Source organism: Cylas formicarius, unplaced genomic scaffold, assembly GCF_029955315.1.
Source record: "Cylas formicarius isolate icCylForm1 unplaced genomic scaffold, icCylForm1.1 PGA_scaffold_5__7_contigs__length_24384050, whole genome shotgun sequence".
Lineage (NCBI taxonomy): Eukaryota > Metazoa > Arthropoda > Insecta > Coleoptera > Brentidae > Cylas > Cylas formicarius.
The window spans coordinates 13,282,884-13,306,175 of record NW_026844341.1 but is presented as its reverse complement, the minus strand read 5'-3'; the positions used below and the strand labels follow the sequence as shown (position 1 = coordinate 13,306,175).

General features: G+C 33.4%; 3 protein-coding genes across 3 annotated transcripts; 1 reads left to right on the top strand and 2 right to left on the bottom strand.

Moving 5' to 3' along the window:
- Positions 1-1,300: 1,300 nt before the first annotated feature.
- On the bottom strand, positions 1,301-8,941 carry LOC132702061 (cuticle protein 19-like). The gene is made up of 3 exons (XM_060670472.1): positions 8,864-8,941; positions 5,337-5,399; positions 1,301-1,616 (listed from the first exon to the last, which is right to left on the bottom strand). Exons 1-3 carry the CDS (start codon positions 8,876-8,878, stop codon positions 1,338-1,340), a joined length of 357 nt encoding a protein of 118 aa, XP_060526455.1. The 5' UTR covers positions 8,879-8,941; the 3' UTR covers positions 1,301-1,337.
- Positions 8,942-15,159: 6,218 nt separating this feature from the next.
- Positions 15,160-15,835, top strand: LOC132702060 (cuticle protein 19-like). The gene is made up of 3 exons (XM_060670471.1): positions 15,160-15,303; positions 15,358-15,423; positions 15,478-15,835. Exons 1-3 carry the CDS (start codon positions 15,289-15,291, stop codon positions 15,751-15,753), a joined length of 357 nt encoding a protein of 118 aa, XP_060526454.1. The 5' UTR covers positions 15,160-15,288; the 3' UTR covers positions 15,754-15,835.
- Positions 15,836-19,356: 3,521 nt separating this feature from the next.
- Positions 19,357-22,736, bottom strand: LOC132702058 (adult-specific cuticular protein ACP-20-like). The gene is made up of 3 exons (XM_060670469.1): positions 22,705-22,736; positions 19,961-20,098; positions 19,357-19,738 (listed from the first exon to the last, which is right to left on the bottom strand). The coding sequence occupies exons 1-3, from the start codon at positions 22,717-22,719 to the stop codon at positions 19,436-19,438; spliced, it is 456 nt and encodes a 151-aa protein (XP_060526452.1). The 5' UTR covers positions 22,720-22,736; the 3' UTR covers positions 19,357-19,435.
- Between the last annotated feature and the right edge of the window lie 556 nt (positions 22,737-23,292).

Genomic DNA, 23,292 nt, shown 5'->3' with positions numbered 1-23,292 from the left:
AGAACTGTTATTAGTTGTTTTTTATGTCAGCGTTTGATTCGAAAGTTAGAATGCGAGACAGGGAAATGACTTTCGGGTTTTAGATTACTTGGGGTGCCATCCTGCACAACTCCAATGGAAAAAATACAGTCGATCTTAACAACTTCATTTTTTTTTTAGTGGTGGCTAATTTATATTCACAAGGCAAATTAATCACAATTTTTTTTAATGATTGAGGGTAATAATCTTTACTATTTACACACCTTCTGGATTCCTCCTAATTCCTTGATGACATTTAACTGAAACGTTAAGTCCTGATGAAGCCGACGGGATCGTGGAATGTCAGTAAATTCTATTCCTCAATAAGCGACACAGAAGGAATATTTATTTATATAAAAGCGTTAGAATAGAATAGAGTTTTGTTTTTAGCACGTTACGGAATACAGGGCGGATTAAACAGTGAAATATTTAGAAGTATGCTCTTGATCTGGTCTATCAATGCGACCCAAAGAATCTCAAAAAATATAAACCCTTTACTAGTCTTGTCTATTCAAGTTTTTAAGAAACTTCCTGGTCTGTCTTATTCCCGACCTATTTATCCACCATTTCTGTCTTTCTTTTTCCACCCATTTTTTGCTGGTAATTTTGTGTTTAACCCCCTGAATAAACAGTTCCTCTCCAATACCATTTTAATGACACTTTAGCTGATGTAGCACCCATGGCATTCCGATGACCCAAAAGTAGCTGCTTTAGTATTGAACCCATCAACTTCCTCTTCAATTTTACATTAGGTACACTAGATTACTGTTGCTTTTATTTAAGGGTCATTTTTAACAGTATCATGCATATGTAGCGTTTAAATTAAACTAGTGCCCATGGGTATGAACTGTATTCTACTCAGTGTGACGTTATTTTCAGCATATGTCATGCGAATCAGCCTTATTTGAGCAATTTATGCCATCCATATGATATTATACCTGTGATTAAAGAGATCACTTGCATAATAAATATACAAAGTCGGTACTGGTATGTATGTTTGAGGAAGACTGGAGGTACTTTTATTTGCATATCCCAGCTCGTTGTGCCATAATTTTTCAAATTGAGAAAATAATTTTTCATCTGTATAACCTTCACCATTTGGCAAGACCAAAATCCACCACGCCACCTTGGAATATTGAAAAGTACGGAGCGTCCGATAGTTTAACCCTTACACAATTAAATGACTTTTATGCCTTCCGATGCTTAAGGGTGTAAACGTATGACATAAATCAAGCGATTGATCTCAACAAAATTATTTTTTATTATAAACAAGCGCAAAACAAAAACAACAACGACCACTTGGGGGCAACATCACCACTCTAGCGTCCGGACCCGTGACCCCAGTGGGTCACCCCCACGTAACTCGTGGGATGCTCGTGTCCATGGTGGGAGGGATGCGTGGCATGGCCTACGCGTTTAACCACAGCCCGGAAACCTTCGTGGGGTCCGGAGGTGTACTCCACGATCCTGTGGGTGCCGTCCGCTTCCTTCATGGTGTACCCTCCTTTGACGTGGTCTCCGTGACGGTACTCGTGCTGCTCCTTGACATCATGGGTGTGCGGGTCGTGGACCCCATATTCGAAATGGTAGTGCGGAACCTGGAAAATTACGTCGTGTTGGCGTCCCAGCTAGGAATGATCGTATGTAAAGCTTTGGAAATGAATTTTTAGCAGCACCCAATGGCTTTTACATCTTTTGGTGGTAGACTATGATTCAGGGATTAAGGGAGCTTCCATTGCCTTAATTTCTTTCTGAAGATCCTACTAGCGCCTACTAGCACTCTATATAGCTCGAGCTATTAAGCAAACAGGAGTTTAAGTAGTTTCTTCCTTCAAATCGTCTAACGCCTTGTAGTATAAACTCCTTCATTTTTTATATATTTTAAAAAATGTAAGTCCTTCAGGTAAGTTTGTTACCCTTGTCATGGAAAGTTTGTACACCAACGTATTCTTGGAAGAATAGTTAGGTATTGTCGAGGCCATATTGAGGAATGATATAACACTGCCAGACAAAACTTCCTTGCCAGTGGAGCAAGTGGCGGAGCTCCTTAATTGCTAAGTTTTGATAAGTTTTAGTCTCAAGAAGATGGCCCACCGATGAGTTACCTCGCCCTTTGGCGGTAGCATATATGTAGATGAAATGTTATGAAACTCACGCAATAGGTGCGGCAATTATTGGAATGGAAGAACGTCTAGATACCCTAATTGGTAGAAATAATGTCTCTATTAGCACCTTTATATATAGGAAACCTACACATATCGGACAGTATTAAAATTTTAAGTCTAAACATTCTGAGCAAATAAACTAGGAATCATAGAAATAAAATGCAGTGGCTAAGCATCATTCGATGTAGTATTAAAAGGGAGCAAATAAAAAAGGAGATCAGTTGTAAGTACCGACAAACTGAGGACGAAATTTTTACCACTGAGGAACAGATAAAGTCACTTACCGAAGTAAGAAAAAATAACAAGGACAAATACCTGATAAAAAAAAACATAGATCACGCATGAAAGATGAAATTTTTTATACTCATTGAAGAAAGCAGAACAATCTCACAATATACAAAAACTTTCAGAGACAAATACAAAGAGAAAATTTTACAAAACAGATAGGGAAGGCCCAATAAAAAAAACTGATTGTAGACAGAGGAGACATCAAACAGACTCAAGAACCAAATGAAATGCATCCAGAATTCTTTAAACTTCTTGATGGTGAATCTATTAAATTCCTGACTAGTATATTCAATATCATCTACAACATCTCAAAACAATGGCTCTTCTCAGAATTTATAGTACTACCAAAGAAACAGAGATCCAAAACATGCAGTAACTATCGAACTATCAGTCTTATGAGTAGCAAAAGGTATTCCTTAAAATCATCCATCGGAGAATCTATAAAATATGCGAGGAAAGAGTTACTATCACCCAGTTTCGATTTATGAAGAATGTGGGCACAACATTGTGGGATATGAATTGAGATATTTTCGCATATTTAAACGACTATTAAAAATCCCTCGACAACATAAAGCACGAAAAGATGATGGAGATTTTGAGTCACACGGCAATGGATGGTAAAGATCTGAGTATTATCAGGGACCTTTCTTGGAATCAGCCAAACCATATTAAAATCATTGTGGGGAAGCAACATGGCTTAGAATTCAACATTAGTAAAACCAAATAGTTGCGAGGTACGACCTTATGATTAACAACACAAATATAGAAAGGGTTGACAGTTTACCTACTTGAGAACCATAATTAATGAGGATTTGAATCATACACAGGAAATAGAATCAGAATAGAGAAAGCCTTCATTCAAATGGCTATATTGTTTTAAAGTCACAGTCTTAACATAGACATCAAAATCAAACTGCTTGGAGTCATGGACATGAAGCAAGGCAACAGAAAATATGCTGCATGCCTTCGAAATGTGAATTTACAGAAGAATATTAGGGGTTTCATAGGTGGACAGAGTGCCCAATTAAAAAGTACTGGAACAAATGCAAGCATTTAGAAATAATGAACACAATCAAAAGAAGAAAACTCGAATAACTTGGACAGATTATGAAAAACGAAAGTAAATACTGCATTTTAAATTTGTTCTTCAAGGGAAAGTCTATGGTAAAACAACACAAGCGAAACAATACAAAGACAGAAATATTAGATTAGATTAGATATCGACTACCCAGTGAATGTGGGGGCACATATTGAAGAAACACATGGACCTTTAAAAAGTTGAAGTCAGGAATTGCGAACCATGTATGTATGATATTAATGTGTAACATGTATAACAAGGTTAAAGTAACCGTATGCATTAATGCGTCCAAGCAATCCAAAAATTAATCATCAAAAAGAAACATAAATATTAGACAATGAAATACATATAAGAGTAAATAACAAGATAAGCTCAGAATTCCAAAAATATAAAGGTTAAAATTTACATGTAAGATTAAAGTAATATTTGTTTGATTTAAAATGTTTATATTATCTAGGTGAAACTCATGTTGTAGAAATTGCTATAAATATTTATTAGCATTAATAAACAATGAAATATAATCCTACATAACTAAAATTTACTTTTAATGCGAAGTATTATTTTTAATTTTTAGTTACCGTTGTCTACTGAATAAACGTATATTGTTATTGTTAAGAATATAGGCATATATTTTCAATAGGTGTTTGAATTTTTGCTGATGCCAATAACAAAGGCAAATTAAAAAATATGCTTGCTCAAATCTGTGGGTGAGGTACAAGTGATATTTTTTTTCCTAGGAATGTCGCTAGGGCTTTACCTCAAATTAAGATATTACGAAAATGAGCCATCTTAATTAATACACAGGGTGGTTTAGAACTGATTGGATAGTAGTGTTGAAAGTTACCTGTATTTTAAAAGATACCGGAAAAAGTTTTTAAAAAAGTACATGAGTGCAATTAATGTCAATTGCGTTTTTTTCTAAAATACTTTAAGTGAAGTTGCATTATTAGCTATTGCAATTAATATTGAAATGACCTTTAAAATATAATTGAAAAAATTATTATAAAAGCATAGATAATAATGCGTACACTTATATAGTGAAAATCACAAAAGACGTTAAATTATAAATTATATGAACTAACAAATGAACGTACTTCGGTGATAAAATGGGTAATCTCACGAGGTTATGTTATGTTATGTAATCTGTCAAACTGACAGCAATTAAACGCGACATTACAAATTTGTATAAGTATTATTCGAAACGCTCCAAAATTGCTGATGGAATTTCTTGCTGTAATTTTTAAAAAACTGGTCCTAGATTTCTTTCTGAAATATTTAGTTAAAGAGGGCTACGTAAAAAAATCTACAGTACCCTTATAGTTATAAACTATAAACTTTGTAAATGAGTAATTCGTAAAGTTTTCTAAATCCATAGTGTTTTACTTTGAAACACAAAAATTCGCCAATGTTATTTAACAAAAGACCATCTCTCCATGATAACTCTATAGCCAAGCAATGAATACTAATTATTATAGTATGTTTTTTATATATTTTGTTGGTGCACCTTTATCTTAATGTAAAATGCATTAAACGAAATCTCAAACAAAAAAAATGTTACTTTTTGTTAATTATAATAATTTTGAAACTCCTCACTTCCACCCCGTATAATAATTGTATAAACAAAAATTTGAAAAACACATATTTAAAACGAAACGAAGCGACTATTTCAAAACGTGACGCTATAATTTTTATCACAGGAAAATAACATTATTTTTTTTATCAATGCCCAACACTTAACATGGAGACGTTTCACAGCGCATTCGTCTGGAGGCGACCGCAATACTTACGAAGTGGTGTTCGTGTCCGTGCGAGAAAACAGCGGTAATGGCGACCATAAGAAAGACTGCGACCTGAAAATTTAATTGATGTAATTGATTTCCAACAGAAAGCATGACCCTGTTCATAAAGGGTTTTAAAATAATATTATAATTATAATGACTCTAGGATTATTATTATTATTATTATTATTATTATTATTATTTTTATTATTACTATTATTATTATTATTAAGCCCTGGAACACACAGTCTCAGGAATATCTTGAATGGAGAATGAGTGAGTATGATTAAAACTTCGTTGTCTTTGCTTATAGTTTATGAGCAAATACAACATTAATAACTGTCAGCTTGTGATCAACCAATACGAGGCAGAATGAAAATCGCCAGGACTACATTCATCAAACCTATGAAATAACATTGCACACCAAGATCACACTCCTGCGTTTTTACGTGTTCTCTGAAGCATGAACGCTTACAGAAGCTACCACGAAGAAACGGGAATCATTCGTATTGTCATAACAAAAATGGACAAGGAAAAGCAAAATCTTGCAAAGAAAAGTAGTGGCTACTACGTACGGGTACTGGTAGAAGCCGAATTTTATGGTTGAAAAATCTCAGAACCTGAATTGGTATAAGTAAAACTCAATTACTGCAGTAAACAAAGTTAAAAATATGAGAAAAAGAATACAATATAAAAAAAGAAGATTCTAGAAAAAAGAAAAACAATTTCCAGACAATTGATAGAGAATTGAAATACAGAACCCACTTAATTTTTTTAATGCAAGCCATTTTTATTAGTCTGTTTTAATTTTATTACTTGAGATAAATCACCAAATCCCTTGTTTTAAGAACAAATTATCCCTCAATGCCCTTTGAATATTATTATGTAGTGTCTGGTATCAAAGTTACTGCTATCTTAAATTCCCGGTATCGCATCATCCAAGAATTTTGACATTCCAAGATGGCTCTGGTTCTTTTTCGAAAGTACGCATCATTATAACCATATTTGATATCAAATTGTAATTCTTGGAATTTGAGTGAGAATTTCCAAAATAATTTTTATTTTTGGAAGTGGCTTCAGTCGATATCTCTTCATCAGTGGTGAATATAAAAAAACCACCAAAAACTGGCAAAATGACAAAAACAGAAAGCAAAATATTATGCATCACAGAGTATTCTCGTATCCCGTATTAGTATCGTTGGAATTGTGGGAAATCCACATTTCGGAAAGGTTCGTACAAAAAAAAATTGTAGTTTTCCAAACTTTCTATATACAGTATGTCCCATTTACACCTTGTATTAAAACCTTATTTTTCTTATCGCTTAAACTGAGATTATTTGAAAAAAGAAAAAGAAGAAAGGAGTACTGTTAGGAATTTTTGAAGAATAAATTGCCAAAAAATGCTTATTCACAGTAGGGAGAACTCAACCATTCCTATCATGTTTCGATACGGGGTGTTTGAAATATTTTATTTACGGTTTGATTTTGATATTTTTTTTAGTTGGATAGTCCCCTCAAAAACTTACTAAAACCTTATGTTGCTTACGAGATCAAACTGAAGACATGGCCAATTGGAACTACCTTTTGATGCCAAATATCGATTATTAGCGATTTCTTCCAGAATATAGTGTTAAAGAATTCTTATTCAGGACTACCTAAAAGAAGTTTTCCTTAGTGTTTACGAGAATTACATATTGTCTACATTAAACCTTTCAAATATTACAAATTTATTAATGCTGTTATTTTACGATGAAACTAAAAAATAAATATCTCTTAAAAATCATATGAACTTTCTTATCTTTATTTTTTGAAATTTATAAAATCAGAATTTGTTTGTAAAATTTTAAAATCATTCACAAAATAGTCGTTATTTAACAGGTAAATATCTTCTTTTTTAAAAAAAAAATAAAAACTTTCGGTAGGTAGATAGGTAGAATACGAATCTGTTATTTTCAATTCTAAAAGTACGATACGCAGCTTTAAAAAATTGTATCAATCGCCCAAAAATTTTGCTGTATAAGTCATCTCATTGCATTTTCGTAAGTTCTATCCAACAAAAAAAGATTTATCAAAATTGAACCATAAACATTCTATCGGAATAGTGCTTAAACGAGTTCCCTGTGACATTTCGAGCTTCATGGAAATTAGTACAGTTAAGTTTTAGATAGTCCCGAAGGAAAATTCGTTGCCAATTTATTGTTTAAAAAAATCTCTGCTGTTAATTAGTTCCAGTTGGTGACAACTTTACTTAGAAGCAATAAGAAAATATTTTACATATGTACATATCTTAATAATACAATTCACTAAAAGTAATAATTTTCTTGCATTATGTAAGTCTCTTAGATTATTTGCAATATGACAAGTCACTCAAAATTACCAAATATATAGGCGGTTTCATGGAAAACCTAAAGTGATTGAACAGTGAAACCACTACAATCTCTGCCTCAGTTCGTTTGAAAAAGTTCTTAACATATTTTGCAAGCCCTGCTCTAAAAAGTCTATGTAAACCTGGCAATTAATTGTATTTAAAAAAAAATAGGCACTACATCATTTTCTATTATACCACCTCAAACATTTAATAAACATTTTGGAGGCCATAAAATGGGATCTATTTAGTTTAATTATATTTTGGGCTTTCTAAATTAGTGGAGAAAGGGACACATTTTTACCTTGTTACTTTTTACAAAACTTCTGGATTCCTCCTGCGTCGGTTTTTGCTGAGTCAAGCTCTGAAGAAGCCAACAGGATGATTGGCGAAACGTTAGCAATTTCGACTCAGCAAAAACCGACGCAGGAGGAATCCAGAAGTTTTGTAAAAAGTATTACAGTAGCCTGCGGAAGTTTCTTTGAAAAATTAATTTACCTAGTTCTTTTAATTTTTATTTGCTTATTGCGATATTTTATATTTAGTTTTGTGCTCAAAAATGTGCACACCTCAAAAAGTACCAAGATTAGGTATGCTTAATAAAATTGGAAGCGAAATAATATAAGTAATTAATGGAAGTGTAATATACAGGGTGTGCCTTTTGATATGGTTCTAACTAACTTCAAGACAAGTATAGGATAAATGACTGTACTACTTTATAAAATTGTTGTCATAATAAAACCTGTCAGCAATGGGGTCTAAAATATAGAGTGGCATTTTTGATAATAAATGACCATAAACCGAAAACACTCGCTATAGACCACAACAACCCTACATCGTATGATTGAGTGTACAAGCGAGTATGTACTAGTGAAATAATACACAGGGTGTTTCATTTAATTCATATTATTTTAATCATTTTAGCTCCCACATATTTATTAATCACCCTGTATATTGGAACATAATTTTAAATTGTCTCTTTTAGTCTCATATACAACTTTTGGATTTAACATTTTTTTCTAAAACAAGAAAATTACTTTGACACATTATTTAGACGCCCTGTATATATATGACGCACGCACGGTGTATGAAACACAAGATAAAATGAAAACGCAACCACAACACAATGATCGCTGTTTTATTACACAAGCCGGAACTGAATCAAACTTACCGTCAAAGGATGCATTCTTTCTTGAAAAGCTTTGAAAATATCTGATAGAGGAAACAAGTTGGTTGAGTTGGTTGATAGTCAACGATCGACTGATATCAACGCTGATAGAGGAATTGACTTTTATAGGAAAAGGCGAATCAAATTCTACCGTTGATAATGAAAAAACAAATTGGAAATTATGTAAGTGGATATGTGCCAACGCTTATTTTTCTACGGCATTCCGTGTGATTAACAAACTTACCCGAATTCTTCCGCGCGTTCACGGTTCACCGGAGAAACGAATCACAAAAATACGTTTAAAGCTCGCAAGAAAATTAATATGCATAATTTCGTTGCTTATTAATTTTTTCCGCGTCTCTTGTCGCATGCGGTGAACAATAATGTTTGCATAAAAGTTCTGTGAAAAAAAAAGCTGCCCAGCATCGACATTCGATAGGAGTCACATTTCCAGCTGGTAGAGAGGTAAACAGAGTTTAAAATTCGATATACTTAAATATTAAAAACTTGCATTGTTAGCTACTTCCAAAAATTTAAAATCTTAAATTACTTTCTATTTATGTAGATATTAAGAAAGTATTCGACATATATAAATATTAAAAAATGAAGTTGTTAGCTACCTCGAAAAATGCAAGATAACACATCAGCATTAATTTGGGTTCCAAAACAGCAAATCCACCAACAATGCCATTACTAGTTGATTTATGTTTTGGAAGGTATAGCCCACTCCATCTTTTTTGTGATTTTTTGTAATATTTTTTACGTAAATTAAGTCCTCTGATAAGAAGGACCTAGTAGCAACCGTTTTCAAACTATTTTTGTTACAAATAATTTCGATAATAAGTATTATATTATAGTAACTGTTTATCTGTAAAATCCTTAAGAAATATGAGAAACTTTTTAATGATACGGGAAGGGAAAGCTGATTTTTGAAAATTCACACATGGAAATATCTGTAGTATATTTTGCAATGTTTTTGAAATTTTTATGAATTTAGCAACAAACTCAAAGAAATAATAAAAGAAAATGGTGGCTTGTGTTATCATCGAACCCCTCATTTTTCCTTACGGACGTCTATGGACTTGAAGTTAGTTGTTTTGTAATTCCGTTGATGATTTGCCCAACTTTTTCTCTGGTTTAAAATTGTCATTTATGTGTCCTATGCGAGATAATTGTACACTTCTCCTGTGGCGGTTATTTATAAATCAATTGCCTTCAAGGACAATTTTCTGCAAATTTCATTAGCAAAATAATTTACCCTGTATATTGAAAGCTTAAAAATTTCTTATTTATATTATAGAATCAGCCCTTGAATTATTTGAACGTTCTTTCATTACACTCTGTATATAATTATACGGCGTGTCTTCGGAAGTTCTTCACAAAGTGAGAAAATTTTTAGTTATTAACTTTACGAAAAAAAGTCTCTTCTTAAAAAGTCCTGCCTGGCTAGAAAATGAATTTGCACACAAGCAACAAAAATTGCCCGGTAAAACTAAAGTACTCAAAAATCTAGATTGCCACATACCTACAAATGACACAGCATATGAAGAGTCATTTTATAGGATACAGTGCCTTATAATTAGTTCCAGTTAATCAATATCACAGAAAGGTCTGTGATTGTACACTAATTCAAAATTCAGTGATGTAATGTCTGGTAACCTAGGTGGCCGGGGTATGGTCTGTTCATAGATATAAGAAAGTGACCAATTTCTTTTGAATGGGATTATCCAAGGGTGGGCAATAACATACATTGCAACAAGGTTATTACCTAAAGTTTCGGAATTTAAATTCGGGTAAAATTGTGGTCAGTAATAGAAAATAATTTTATACCTATCTGTGTTTAATATTCTTTGGTTACTATACTACTTAGTTTAAGTTTATTAGTAATCATTCTTATTTCGTGTATAATACAGCGTGTGTTGAATCGTGTGTGAATTATGCAAAATATGTGCGAGTCTAATGGATCTCTAAGTGATCAAGATATAATACGGCGTAAAATTTACCAGTTATACGAGGAACAAAGCGTGCCTACATTCGATATCTTAATTAGGAGGCTTGAAATCTTGTAGAATTCGAAAATGGTGACAATGTCTAGCAAAAAATAGGATTTACAGAGAACAACAAAGGCCAATTATTTACTTGGATGAAACCTGGTTCGACTCGTATGATACACCGGAAAATTGTTGGGTAGACTCAACTGATAAGTGTAAAATAAACGCACCATCAAAAAGAGGTAAAAGAATGACTATTTTGCATGCTGGCTCTAAAGATGGTTGGATTCCAAATGAACTTTCTCTGTCTGCGAAAAATATTAAAGATTCTTCTCTGGATTACCATGAAGCCACCACCGCTGATTTATTTGAAAGTTGGTTTAAAAACAAACTAGTTCCAAACATTCCTCCTAATAGCGTCGTTGTAATGGACAATGCCAGTTATCACAGTAGACAGTTGACTAAAACCCCTTCCTCATGTGACATAAAAGCAACAAACCAAAGCTACATGTATAATAACGACATTTATTTTCACGAAGATTATACCAAAAAGCAATTAAATGAAGTTCTACTAAGCTTGAACCTACAAAAGGAATACGTCTGTGATAATTATGCAAAAAAATCTAGGGCATACAGTTTTAAAGTTCCACCTTACCACTGTATAATTAATCCCATTGAACATGTTTGGCACCAGTGCCATTCGTCGTAACAATGTTTTTTCCTGTGTTAACTCCAATGTCCTCAAACTTATAGAAACCGAAGTTTTTAGCATCCCTCCAAAATTTGGGCAAATTCTGTTAAACATATAGAAAAAGCAGAACAATCATATTTCCATATTGCAAATAATATAGAACAAATAATAATTAGAACAAGCGATGAGAGCGAAAGTGATACTGATATATTATGTGAATATTTTTAAGTAATTTAAGTAGGTAATAAAAATAATTTGTAATTTTATTATAGATTTAAACATAAATACATAAATAAATAAATAAATTTTGGTTAGTATATTTCCTAACAACACCCCAAATGATTAAATTCTAAGCAAAGTACGGACCTGTTCGGTCATATTTCATTCTTACAGCTTGCCCGGGTCTTTCCTTAATTCGTACCTGGTAGTGACTTTCTTATATCTATGAATAGACTTTACTTCTGAACGGTTCCCTATCCATCTCTGTATAAAAGTTGTTAACACTGGCTGTATTGTGACACGCTGATACCAAAAAGTCTGTCGCACTTTTATTGGCTATTCTTAGAAAATTTATATAAATCTCACTAGTAATATAGCTTTAAAAGTGCTATACGAATGTATTAAAGCGCCTCTCGCACAAGGAATCGATTTGATTTTTAGAACGGGGAAAGTTCCAACGCATTTTAAAAGTTCTGTTGTTACCTCTACGCAGGGTGAATATCAGTGATTAAGGATACGATTTTTGGGTCAATTTTAAACAGAAAACTTCATATGAACATATGTTCTAAACTTCTTAAATTTTGAGATACAAGGGGTAAAGTTTTAAAAAATATATTTTTTAATATCTGTAATACTAATATTTTACTAAAATTTTTCACACTTGTATTACGCATCAAGAGGCATTGTTTGGTGTGCTCCAATTTTTTTATAAATACATCAGTGACATTGATGTCAAAAATATCTCTTAAAATAAAAATTATTTTTAGAATCTACGATCATTTATAAAGAAATAGAGAGAAAGAGTTTTGCATAAAAATAATATTCTCTCAAAAAACTAAATTAAATTGGTTAATAGTGTCTCAGAAAACAATGAAATACTTTATTGCTTAAGTCTTTGGAAACCTGAGGAGTGTTGGAGGTTTTTGGGAGCTTACAGACCGCCCCCAACAGGTCAAGATCGGCAAAATTGCGAGCTGGATAGAGACTGTTAAACGCGGTATACCACAGGATACGCTAATAGCACCTATAATTTTTAATATTTACTGGGACAGCCCATGCAGTTCTGTCCTAGATTGCAAATTTATTTCACATGCTGATGATACCGTGATAGTTTTCCTCTATTTCCTCTATCCGCTAAAGCTAAGTTAAGATATTGCAAAAACACAATATATTGACAATTACCTGACAGAAGCCACATTATAGTGAAATTGTTGTGAACAATGTAGCGGAACCTCTGAAAGAGTGAACCTATATCAAATACTTAGGTGCAGTGATAGATATTAACTTAAAGTGGGATCAACATATTCTTTACCTGTGCAAGAAACTGCGATGAGATGCATAACACATAAATTTTATATATTGTGAAATATTATGTTAAAAAAAAATCTTGCTGTAATCTATGAGGTACTTGTGAAGCGCCTATTAATTTATGTTATACTAGAATGGGGCATACATCCAAAAGTATCAAAAGTATATATTGCGCACTTTACTGAGAAAACCAAGACTATATCCAACAAATATCTCGTGTTGAAAGGGTACACTTGAAATTAAGAGCTTCTATATACAAATGAAAAATTTTACAATTGTGTTTGTCACAATTACAACACGAGAGAAAATTTAAATCATTTATTTGATATTACATATGACGCAAACATTTTGTATCATATATCGGCCCAAAATTATGTAATAATATGTATAATACATGTCAATTTACGTAACATTAAAGAAAAAAAACGATTAAAAAATTGTTTTCAAGCTTTTGTCTGTCTCCTTTAATTTCTAATTACTAACTAATTACACTGTTCAAGATATCCTACAGTTCTCGATATTAGTATTGGGATGACTTTTGGTATGGTTTTTCTTCTGATAGAGTTTCAATGTTTGTAATGCTTTTATTGTGTCCTGGTTATTGTTATTTAAAATATTATCTAAACCTCTGTGACGACAGAAGTCTGGACAAAGGGTTATCTTTTCTTGTCAAAAAGTCATATACTAATAATAACTATAGTAACACATTTATTCTGCTGCATATTAAGATATTATAAATAGATAAATGGCAGAAAAATAGAAAATGGCAGATGAGTGCAATTAAAAATTGTTCAAAGTTCAACCCGTATAAAATGATACTAACAATCATTAATTCGCTTGAGTAACACATAATTTTAAAAAAATACTGTTGTATACAATTTAAACAAAAGAAAAAAATCAAAAATAGGCTAGAAAATCTCAAAACTAAACTTGACTAAACAATTCTTATCTTAATTTCCTTTAAAAAAGTAATCGTGATAGGACTTTTAAACAAAGAGGAATGGTATTGAAAAGTTTATAAATATCATCGGAAAAGCTTCTTTGCAAAAGAGACATCCTATGCGGTGGTGGAAAGATAAGACTCTTAAATCTAAAGTTTAACTTGTGAACATCTGTCCAATACGTTATTTTATTTGTGAAGTAAGGTGAACTGTTAATAAAAATAATGTTATGGACGTTTCAAACGATCCCTATTCTAACATAATAGATAATTTGGATTGATTAATTATCAATACGTGACGCGCTAAGAATTCAGTTAGTTCTTTTAAATCTTTACGAATACAGTACCTGATTATCATTAGCATAAAAGTATACCGTGACTTTTTCATATACGAGACAAAATTGCTGGTGTAAATTGTAAATGAAATATACCCCAGTAGAGGACCTTGCGGCACACCTCAACCAACAATTTCTCTAGCTAATTGATCAAGACTTATTCCGACATATTGTATTCGATCACTAAGATAACTTCTTATTAACATTTTGGTATTATACGGAAACCCGACAATAGATAACAGCAGTTCGTGTCATGCTTGCAAATAGTCCAAATGCACCAGAAAGGATGACTGACCTGAATCTAATGATTTTATAATCTCATATCGTTGAATTCTTTTATAGGAAACAAGACATATTTTTAGTTGTGTTGAAAAACGCCCTCTAGTGACAATTAAAAGCCATAATTACAATCGTCACATTTACCAAAATATTGATAGTCCAAGAAAGGATTTCTTCAAGTTCTTCAAAATGTTTAAATCCTTTAATTATCCATTATCTTTACTACCTGAAAAATTCTAGCAAAAATAATAGCCAGTATTTTGAAAACTGGCAAGTAAATTCCATTGTGTTCTCTTGTTCGCTTTAGTAATAATTTTTTTTTGAGATATAGCCAAAGTTTTTTCATAATTTTAAACTAAGTACCTTTTTAATCTGCCCGGTATATTCTTGTGCATATTGTGCATTTGGTTTGGCTGTATAGCAACCCAAGCCCGCGAGTTAATGTAAAAGCCCACACAACAAAAACGATTAAGGCAACGCAAGTGGAACATATAGCTCGCAATTGTATAACTGCCCATGCTTTTTTTGCGCGATAAAGTAGTCAACGTTGAACGAGAAATTGGGTGGGTATAAAAGTTCTCGACATGGTCGGTGGTAGCATCAGTCACCCATTGACAGCTCGACAATCGTTCCGCTAAACACTTAGAACCAACTTTTTAATTAAAATGAACTGCTTTTTGGTAAGTGCCTCTTTAAAAGTTGATATTATCAACATAAACGCGATTTCCTTTCAGGTTACTATGGTTGCTTTGATCGCCATCTCAGCCACGCTCGTTGTCGCTCACGAACACCATCATTTCGTAAGTTGGCTCCGTCATATTTAAACCAATTTAAATGTTACGCCACTCCTCCAGGTTCCGCACTACCACTTCGAATATGGGGTCCATGATCCACACACCCACGACGTCAAGGAGCAGCACGAACACCGAGATGGACACCACGTGCATGGAGGGTACACCATGAAAGAAGCGGACGGTACAAAGAGGGTGGTAGAGTACACATCCGGTCCCCACGAAGGCTTCCAAGCCGTCGTCAAGAGAATCGGCCATGCCCAGCATCCGGCCCATGGTCACGAGCATCCCACGAGCTACGTGGGAGTAACCCATTGGGGTCACGGATCTGGTCGTTAAAAGTGGGGCGGTTTAAAATTCGGTTGTTGTAAACTATTGAGGATGATTTGTTGAAAAATACACCCAATAAAAAAATAAATTTTTGGACGATATAATAGAAACATTTATAATTCCCACCCTTGCTTTAAAAGTGACGCAACTCGAAAATTGTCATTTCTGAGCTTTATTTCCAAACAACAAAAATCAAAACGCATGCAAACGGTATCCGCAAAAGCGCCTATTATGAATTTTCTCATCTTGGCAGGAATATTCGGATAGAGACTTGTCAAAGGTGTTTTGATTTGTGTCGTTTTTGATAAACTGTGAAAAGCAACGTAAGAGTATTTACAGTTACAACAGTTTTGATGAAATATAGTTTGAACTTTATTTGCAATATTTTTAATTGTGTCAACTTAGTGTCAGTTGATTATATTTGTTTCTTACTCATATTTGACTATTTTTTTATTAATTGATTTTTTTCATGAATCATTCAATAAGCAAAAGGGCTTTTGTCAGTGACACACGTTAAATTAAAGAAATTAAGAAAAAATTAAGAATTGGGTCAAAATTTTTATTTTAATAAAATACATTTTAACGCTAAAAGTTTGTTTTCAGACATGTTGAAACCATGAAGTCCCCAAGTCGTATGGGCAAAATCTTAAAAATTGCCTCAGAAAAATTTTTAAAAAATGCGGTATTATTAGATATTAAAAACATTAAGAACGTTCGAGCTAATATCACCTTCAATAATTTACCACCTTCTGACACTTTGCAAGTTTCTGATCAAATAGCTGAGGCAGAAAACTCTATTTGACTCTAGCTGTTTCTAATAAGATACCTTTGCTGGACCCAGATAGTTTAGAAAAAAAAAAACCTGAAACTTTAATTCTATCCCATAATAGCAGTGAAGGAAATCTTATACCTGAGCTCTTAGGTAAGTTAGTTAACTCGCTAATATAATATTTGTTTTCTCTCTTCACCTTCTAGAAGACGCTAGCAGAGGGATTTGTCAAAACAAATAAAAAGATGTATTAAAGCTTGCCCAATCTATGTTCCTGGACAATACGTGTTTGTGAAATTACCAATGAAAATTTCGATGAGACAATGAAAATTAATTTTTCTATAAAACTTCGTATGTAGATAATACGTTTAAGTCTGCAGACATGGTAAAAATAAAGAATACTAGATCGCAGAGTAATTTGGAGCCAATGTAGATGTCCAGTTAGCTCGGGAAAAAAATTACAAAAATATAATCCTAAAATCTAATTACAATTGTTTTTATGGAAATTTCGTAAAATATTTTTTCATTTTTTTATTTTTTCCGTCTAAAAAGTTTCAAATGTTTTTTTTTATGTTCCTTCAGATATTTATTGCGTTCATTAAGTTTAAAATGGTTTAAGCGGTTGATGTTGGCGTTATGTTTGTATCTATGATTTAATTGTTTGTATTTATAGTATTACCGACTGTTTAACTTAAAAAAAGTTGCAATTTGGCTTTTTAAGCACTACATTTTAAACAATTTCTGCAGTTAAATCCTTGTTAGCCTTTTGAATCACTTTTTATACTCATTTCTGCAAAATACCCAATTATACACAGATCGAGCGTGAGGAAAACGTCACTTTCCCACGTGAGTTTCATGTTGCATGCATCCGAGCCACTTCGGACATTTTCGGGATATTACCGAAAGAGTTTGGAAGAAAGTCATGTCAGTGAATGTATTCGTATTGTTTTGTAAAAATGTACTCAAAAACTAACGGTGGTAGAAAAAGTATAGTATGCAACTCGTTTGATGTGCCTAATTGCGAATAATAAGTTATAGTTTAGAAGCTGTTTTGGAGCAAGAATATATTGCTCTAGACAAGGAAAGATGGAATCGCTTGCGAAAGGGAAAAATTACAAGTACAAAAAAAAATAATTTTCTGAGAAAGTCTATCATTTCAAAAAATGATTATAGTTGAAATCGAATTTTACAAAAGTTTTGAAAAGCCCACAAAAATAAAATATTGGGAATCGGTAATCAGATATACAGGGTAATTTACAAAGAATGACCAATCTACACCAAAGTGTTATGAAATTGATCGAAATATTTTACTATTTTTACTATTTTACTATTACCAAAATTTTTGTTGTTAAATATTGTTTTTTTATTACTCTCCGTACCTTTTTATTTTTTAAGTATTTATAAAAAAATTGAAAAAATATGGTGTCTTAAATACGAATTTAAAACTCATCAAATTTTACTTGAAATTCCAAAAACAGTATGTCTCTTATCAGAATTTGGGTCCTTTGTTATTTGACATCTATATTAATGATATTAACTTATTCATCTCTCCATTCAAATGTGTACTGTATTGCGTAAATACCACAGGCTTAACCTCTGGGAAAAATAAAAAAGAGTTAAAAGAAAATTCTGACCAAATAGAAAAACCGGCAACTACCTGCTTTGAAAAAAAACGACTTACAACCAAACCTTGATAAAACCTCGCACCAATCCAGTAAATGATGGTTGTTCAGTTAGCTAACTTGGTAAGAACGTATTAAAAAATGAAAAAGCAAACTTAGTACAGGGCTTTTTGTCTTGCGAAAGCTTGAGAAATGGATTGATGTAAAATATCTAATCACTATTATTTGAGCTACTGCGTAATTTTGTGGGGCAGCTCTTGTCTGAAATTCACAAAATCATGAAAATATTGATTGATAATTGCTTTTATACTGTTGCCGAGTACATATATCAGACTAAATCGTAGAGAAAATTTTATTTATTATTTTTTTGCCGTTTTTTAAGTTGTCTGTATTCTTATTTGGGTTTTCGTTTTTATATTTTATCTCTGCATTTAAATGTACTGATCTACTAATTTAACCTATATTTGACGTTTTTTTTTACTTTTTACAATTACTTTATTGTAAAGCGTGCTTAACAAAATCTTGTACCTTGTGTCTTAAAAATGACAATTTTCATGAGCACACTATTAAAAGCAACGACTTTTGTATGAGGCACAATTGAGCTCAAACAGAACATTGTGGATTTTTAGTACCTCCAGTTCACAGATTGCCCATTGCCCATTTTTTATAATTTACCCAGTATATCTGAAGTTTCGACTAGCGCTTAACGATAGACGTTGGTCAGGAAGTCTGACTTGTTTTTCAAAAATTCCACCTTAAGTAAGAAACTCTGAGTTGTTTTTCAGAAATTCTTACGTATTCCTCAGAAATTGTGAAACAAAGAAAACAAAAATACGATTTAATTAATTTTAAATTTGAGTCTTCTCTAGTGATTGAAATCAAAATTCTGGTTAGCTGATATAAAAATCCTAAGATAAATGATAACTTAATTAATATTCTTACGTGTTTATTGAACCTAGCAAAAAAATATTATAAATAACTGACGAACGTAAATGTAGTCATTGCTGCCACATATGGATTTATTGTGACACCCATATATTAAAAAACAGAACGTGTCTTCCTTACTGTGGAATGAAGTATAAAATTTCGAAAATAGATGTATACATATCTATTCACCATGTGAGTAGAATGCTGACAAGGAAGACCATAAATGGATAGCGACTTTTTTCCACAACTAAAACAACCATTTCATGCAAAATAGATGATTTATTAGAAAGGCCGTACAAAACAAGTTACAAAAGAAAAACAAAAACAATTAACAGCTTTGGTAACAACTTTCAATCGTGATCTCGTTGACATGTCAACGTCCCGAGCCATGACCCCAGTGGGTGATACCGACGTAGCTGGTTCCACCAACACCTCCGTGTCCGTGACCGTGTTTACCGTAATGGGCCGGATGCTGGGCATGACCGATCCTCTTCACGACGGCTTGGAAACCTTCGTGGGGACCCGAGGTGTACTCTACTACTCTTTGGGTACCGTCGGCTTCCTTGAGGGTGTAGCCGCCCTTTACGTGATCACCTTCGCGATGTTCCTGCTGCTCCTTGATGTCGTGGGTGTGAGGATCGTGGACGCCGTATTCGAATTGGTAATGGGCTGGGGCCTTAAGTCAAGAATGGGTGATGAATTTGAGCAAAATTTGCAAAATTATATACACTTCCTGTATATCATCAGCAACTCAGATATCGAGAAACTACACTTCATATCTATACTTTGTGTTATAGAGTTTCACCAGAAATAATATTAGTTAGTAATCTTTCTGGAAGAATGTAAATAATCGTAACAATAGTGATAAGGAAGGCACCGAATGAAAAAAAAATCTTACGTGATGATCTTCGTAACCCCCATGGCCACCTTCACCACCACCGTATCCATGGCCGCCATATCCACCGCCGTATCCACCTCCATAGAATCCATGGTCAGCCATACAGGCACCAATGGCAATGAAAGCTACGAATGCGGACTGAAACAAAATAGGCTATAAATCATTCAATTTCTAGTAAACTATACGCCACATCTTCATTTGAGGAGTTTATAGTTTTATTTAGTAAATATAAATGTCAATGGATAAGCGCAGAGGATTCAGACAAACTAATTTGCAGAAGTATAAAGAAACACAGTGTATTATCAGACGCAAAATTACGGCAGCTACGGAGTCCTGGATGAAGGTGAAGTGGCAGGAGATGGAGGAACTTATTACAAAACACAACGCATTCAACATTCACAAAAAAAAAATTACCGGAAGCAGGAAACAACAGCCCCACATAAAAATCTTAGATGAAGAAGGCAAGCTGGCAACCAACCACGAAAAAGAAGAAGAAGTCTGGGTGAAATATGTATCAGACATTTCAGATCCAACTAGAACAAGGACCAGAAATAGTCGCGGCCGGATTTGAAAAAGTCTTAGATGGTCTTAAAACCCGGAAAGCAACTGGCCCAGATAATGTCTATCCAGAATTAATTAAGCTTATCAACAAAGAAAACTTAGAAATTGTAGTCCAGTTCTTTAACAGCATTTACAAAACGGGGGTTATGAAACAAGACTGGATGAAGTCGACCTTCATTCCCATCCCAAAGAAACCTGGAGCAAAAAAGTGCGACGAGTTCCGCATGATCAGTCTGATGAGCCAGATGTTAAAATTATTCCTAAAAGTCCTGCACAATCGTATAAAAAGAAAATGCGATCAAGATATAACTGAGGAGCGGATGGGTTTTCGGGAAGGGCTTGGAACCCGTGACGTGTTGTTTGCGCTGTCGATCTGCAAAAATGTAGGGACCAACACAAGGATATATATTTGTGTTTATAGATTACACAAAAGCCTTCGACTGTGTCAAGCACAGAGACTTGCTAGAAATACTTGAGAGTAAAGGCATTGACTCACAAGATATGAAGATCATACAGAACTTGTACGAACACCAAGTAGCCTCAATAAAACTCGACAGCCACGAAATGAAAACAGTACCTATTAAACGTGGAGTAAGACAGGAATGCATGCTTAGCCCAATGTTGTTTAATATGTACTCCGAAGCAATATTTCAGCAAGCATTGAGAGAAGTGGAAGACGGCATTAGAGTTAACGGAAGACTAATAAATAACTTAAGGTATGTGGACGACACCGTTATAATTGCTGACAGTTCCGAAGGTCTTCAAAATCTAATAAATAAAATAACAACGGTAAGTGACCGCACGGGGCTACAAATAAATACAAACAAGACAAAAATGATGGTAATAAGCCGAAACCCGAACCAGCCTTTGGACATAAGAATACTCGAATACTCGGGGCAGTTATATCAAAAGTGCAGAAATTTAGATATTTAGATAATAAAGGGAATCCGTGAGTCCAAAAATGGCGAAAATGGAAATCTGCCAAGGTGGGATTGACGGAAATTGAATTCTGAGTAATTAGGACTCGGAACTCTGTGACAATAACAACTGTATATACTACGATGAGAATACTAGAGATACGAAACCTGTTAAGTAAAAGCAAGAAAATTCCGATTAGTTCCGGAGATATCCGAAAACCGGAAATCAGCAATTTCTTTTGAATTTTTTCGTGGAGTTAATTAAAAAATTTTTTGAAAACGAATGACACTTTCTCATTAAGCTTTATCTATAATGTAACCTAATGTCAGCCAATAAAGGATTTATGTCAAATAACCTTAACATAGTTGTTAAGCATTAAGAGTTACTTTTTACCGTTGTATGTAATTATAGATTTTGTAGTCAGAAAGGTGTTTTGGTTAATTTTATTTAGTTTTAGGGACTTCTTAATGTTATATTTTCAATATTAATTTGAATTAATTTTGTTCTCAATTGTGTCCTTGTTGTTTTGCGGTAATTTTTTTTTTAATATTAATTTTCAAAACTTCATCTTTTGTTTATGTAATAATTAGTTACCAAAAGCATTTGTTGTGTAACTTTGGCTCCATTGTGAATTTTGGAACGTTATTTTTTAATAAATTAAGTGTGATAAACGCATTTTTTCATAATGACGAGCTCATTCAAAATTTTAAATAAAAAGTACAGGTCTGCCTTTAAAAAAGCGAAAACCTAAACGTCATACTTAAAATCTAATAATATCATTTTGAAGGGAAGAAAAATTGGAAAAAGAGAAAGTGCTATTCGTTTGCAATTTTCATTTCAATCTCCAGAAATATCCGAATTTTCCGGATTTTGAAACAATTTTACGTTAATCACTAAAATGCGCCACTTTGCCTCTATACTCTATATAACTGACTATACCTTTCTAGCATGGAATCACTGAAAAAAGATTTGGACAGAAAACCCTTAAGGCTAAAAGACAATAAAAATACTCCTCCCACAGTAAATGTAACTGTTTGAAAACAAAATTGATGGCTTTTGATTGCAGATATTAAAAATTCCTATCCAGAAAAATTTAATTGCTTAATTCAGTCAATTGAAGAAGCTCCACCATCCAGAAATGTTGTTGAAAATTTCTGATGTATCAGCTGACCACTACCCAATAAAAACCAATTACGACAGATGACAGCTAAGCACTGGCTCTGATGTTGTGAAATTTGTCTATCTATCTAGAAGTGAGAACTTACCGACAAAGGGTTCATTGTGGCTACTTGAAAGCTGCTTGGCAACTGATACCGTTTCGAGGCGTCCGTATCAGTTTTATATGAAAAGTAAGGGGGTCCCTTAACGTGACGTGTCAAATTGAAAAACAAATTGATAGTTGTGCAAAAGCGGCGTGTGCCAACAGATTTACACATTACCTTCGGCACGAGAAACCGTAGGACACTTCGTATGGTTCACTGAAAGCAACGTTCGGCAGAAAAAAAAATTAAACGGACATTGCAAAATGAGATTATAAATTTTTATCGATTTTTTGAGCAATCCGGTGTCGCGTGGCGGTAATCGCCTAAGGTCTTTCTAATTGAACAATAGCTAATTAGTCACGGCCTGGTTGGCGCTTAAGTGGAAGAAAAAATATCGGTTCTCTCCCCTAGTTTCGGACGCTTGCCGCTCAAAACTACACAGTCCACAATCATTTTTAGGAAAAGTCTGTTCATAGATATAAGAAAGTGGAGGAAAGACCCGAGCAAACTGTAAGAATGAAATATGGCCGAACAGGTCCGTACTCTGCTTAGAATTTAATTATTTGGGCTTTTGTTAGGAAAGATACTAAA

What these genes read in the sequence shown, in the direction of transcription:
- LOC132702060 (XM_060670471.1), top strand. An exon ending in CTCACGAACACCATCATTTC is followed by an intron (nt 15,424 to 15,477) that starts GTAAGTTGGCTC and finishes CCACTCCTCCAG; the next exon opens with GTTCCGCACTACCACTTCGA.
- LOC132702061 (XM_060670472.1), bottom strand. An exon ending in ACGGACACGAACACCACTTC is followed by an intron (nt 1,617 to 5,336) that starts GTAAGTATTGCG and finishes GTAATTTTCCAG; the next exon opens with GTTCCGCACTACCATTTCGA.
- LOC132702058 (XM_060670469.1), bottom strand. An exon ending in GGGGTTACGAAGATCATCAC is followed by an intron (nt 19,739 to 19,960) that starts GTAAGATTTTTT and finishes TCTTGACTTAAG; the next exon opens with GCCCCAGCCCATTACCAATT.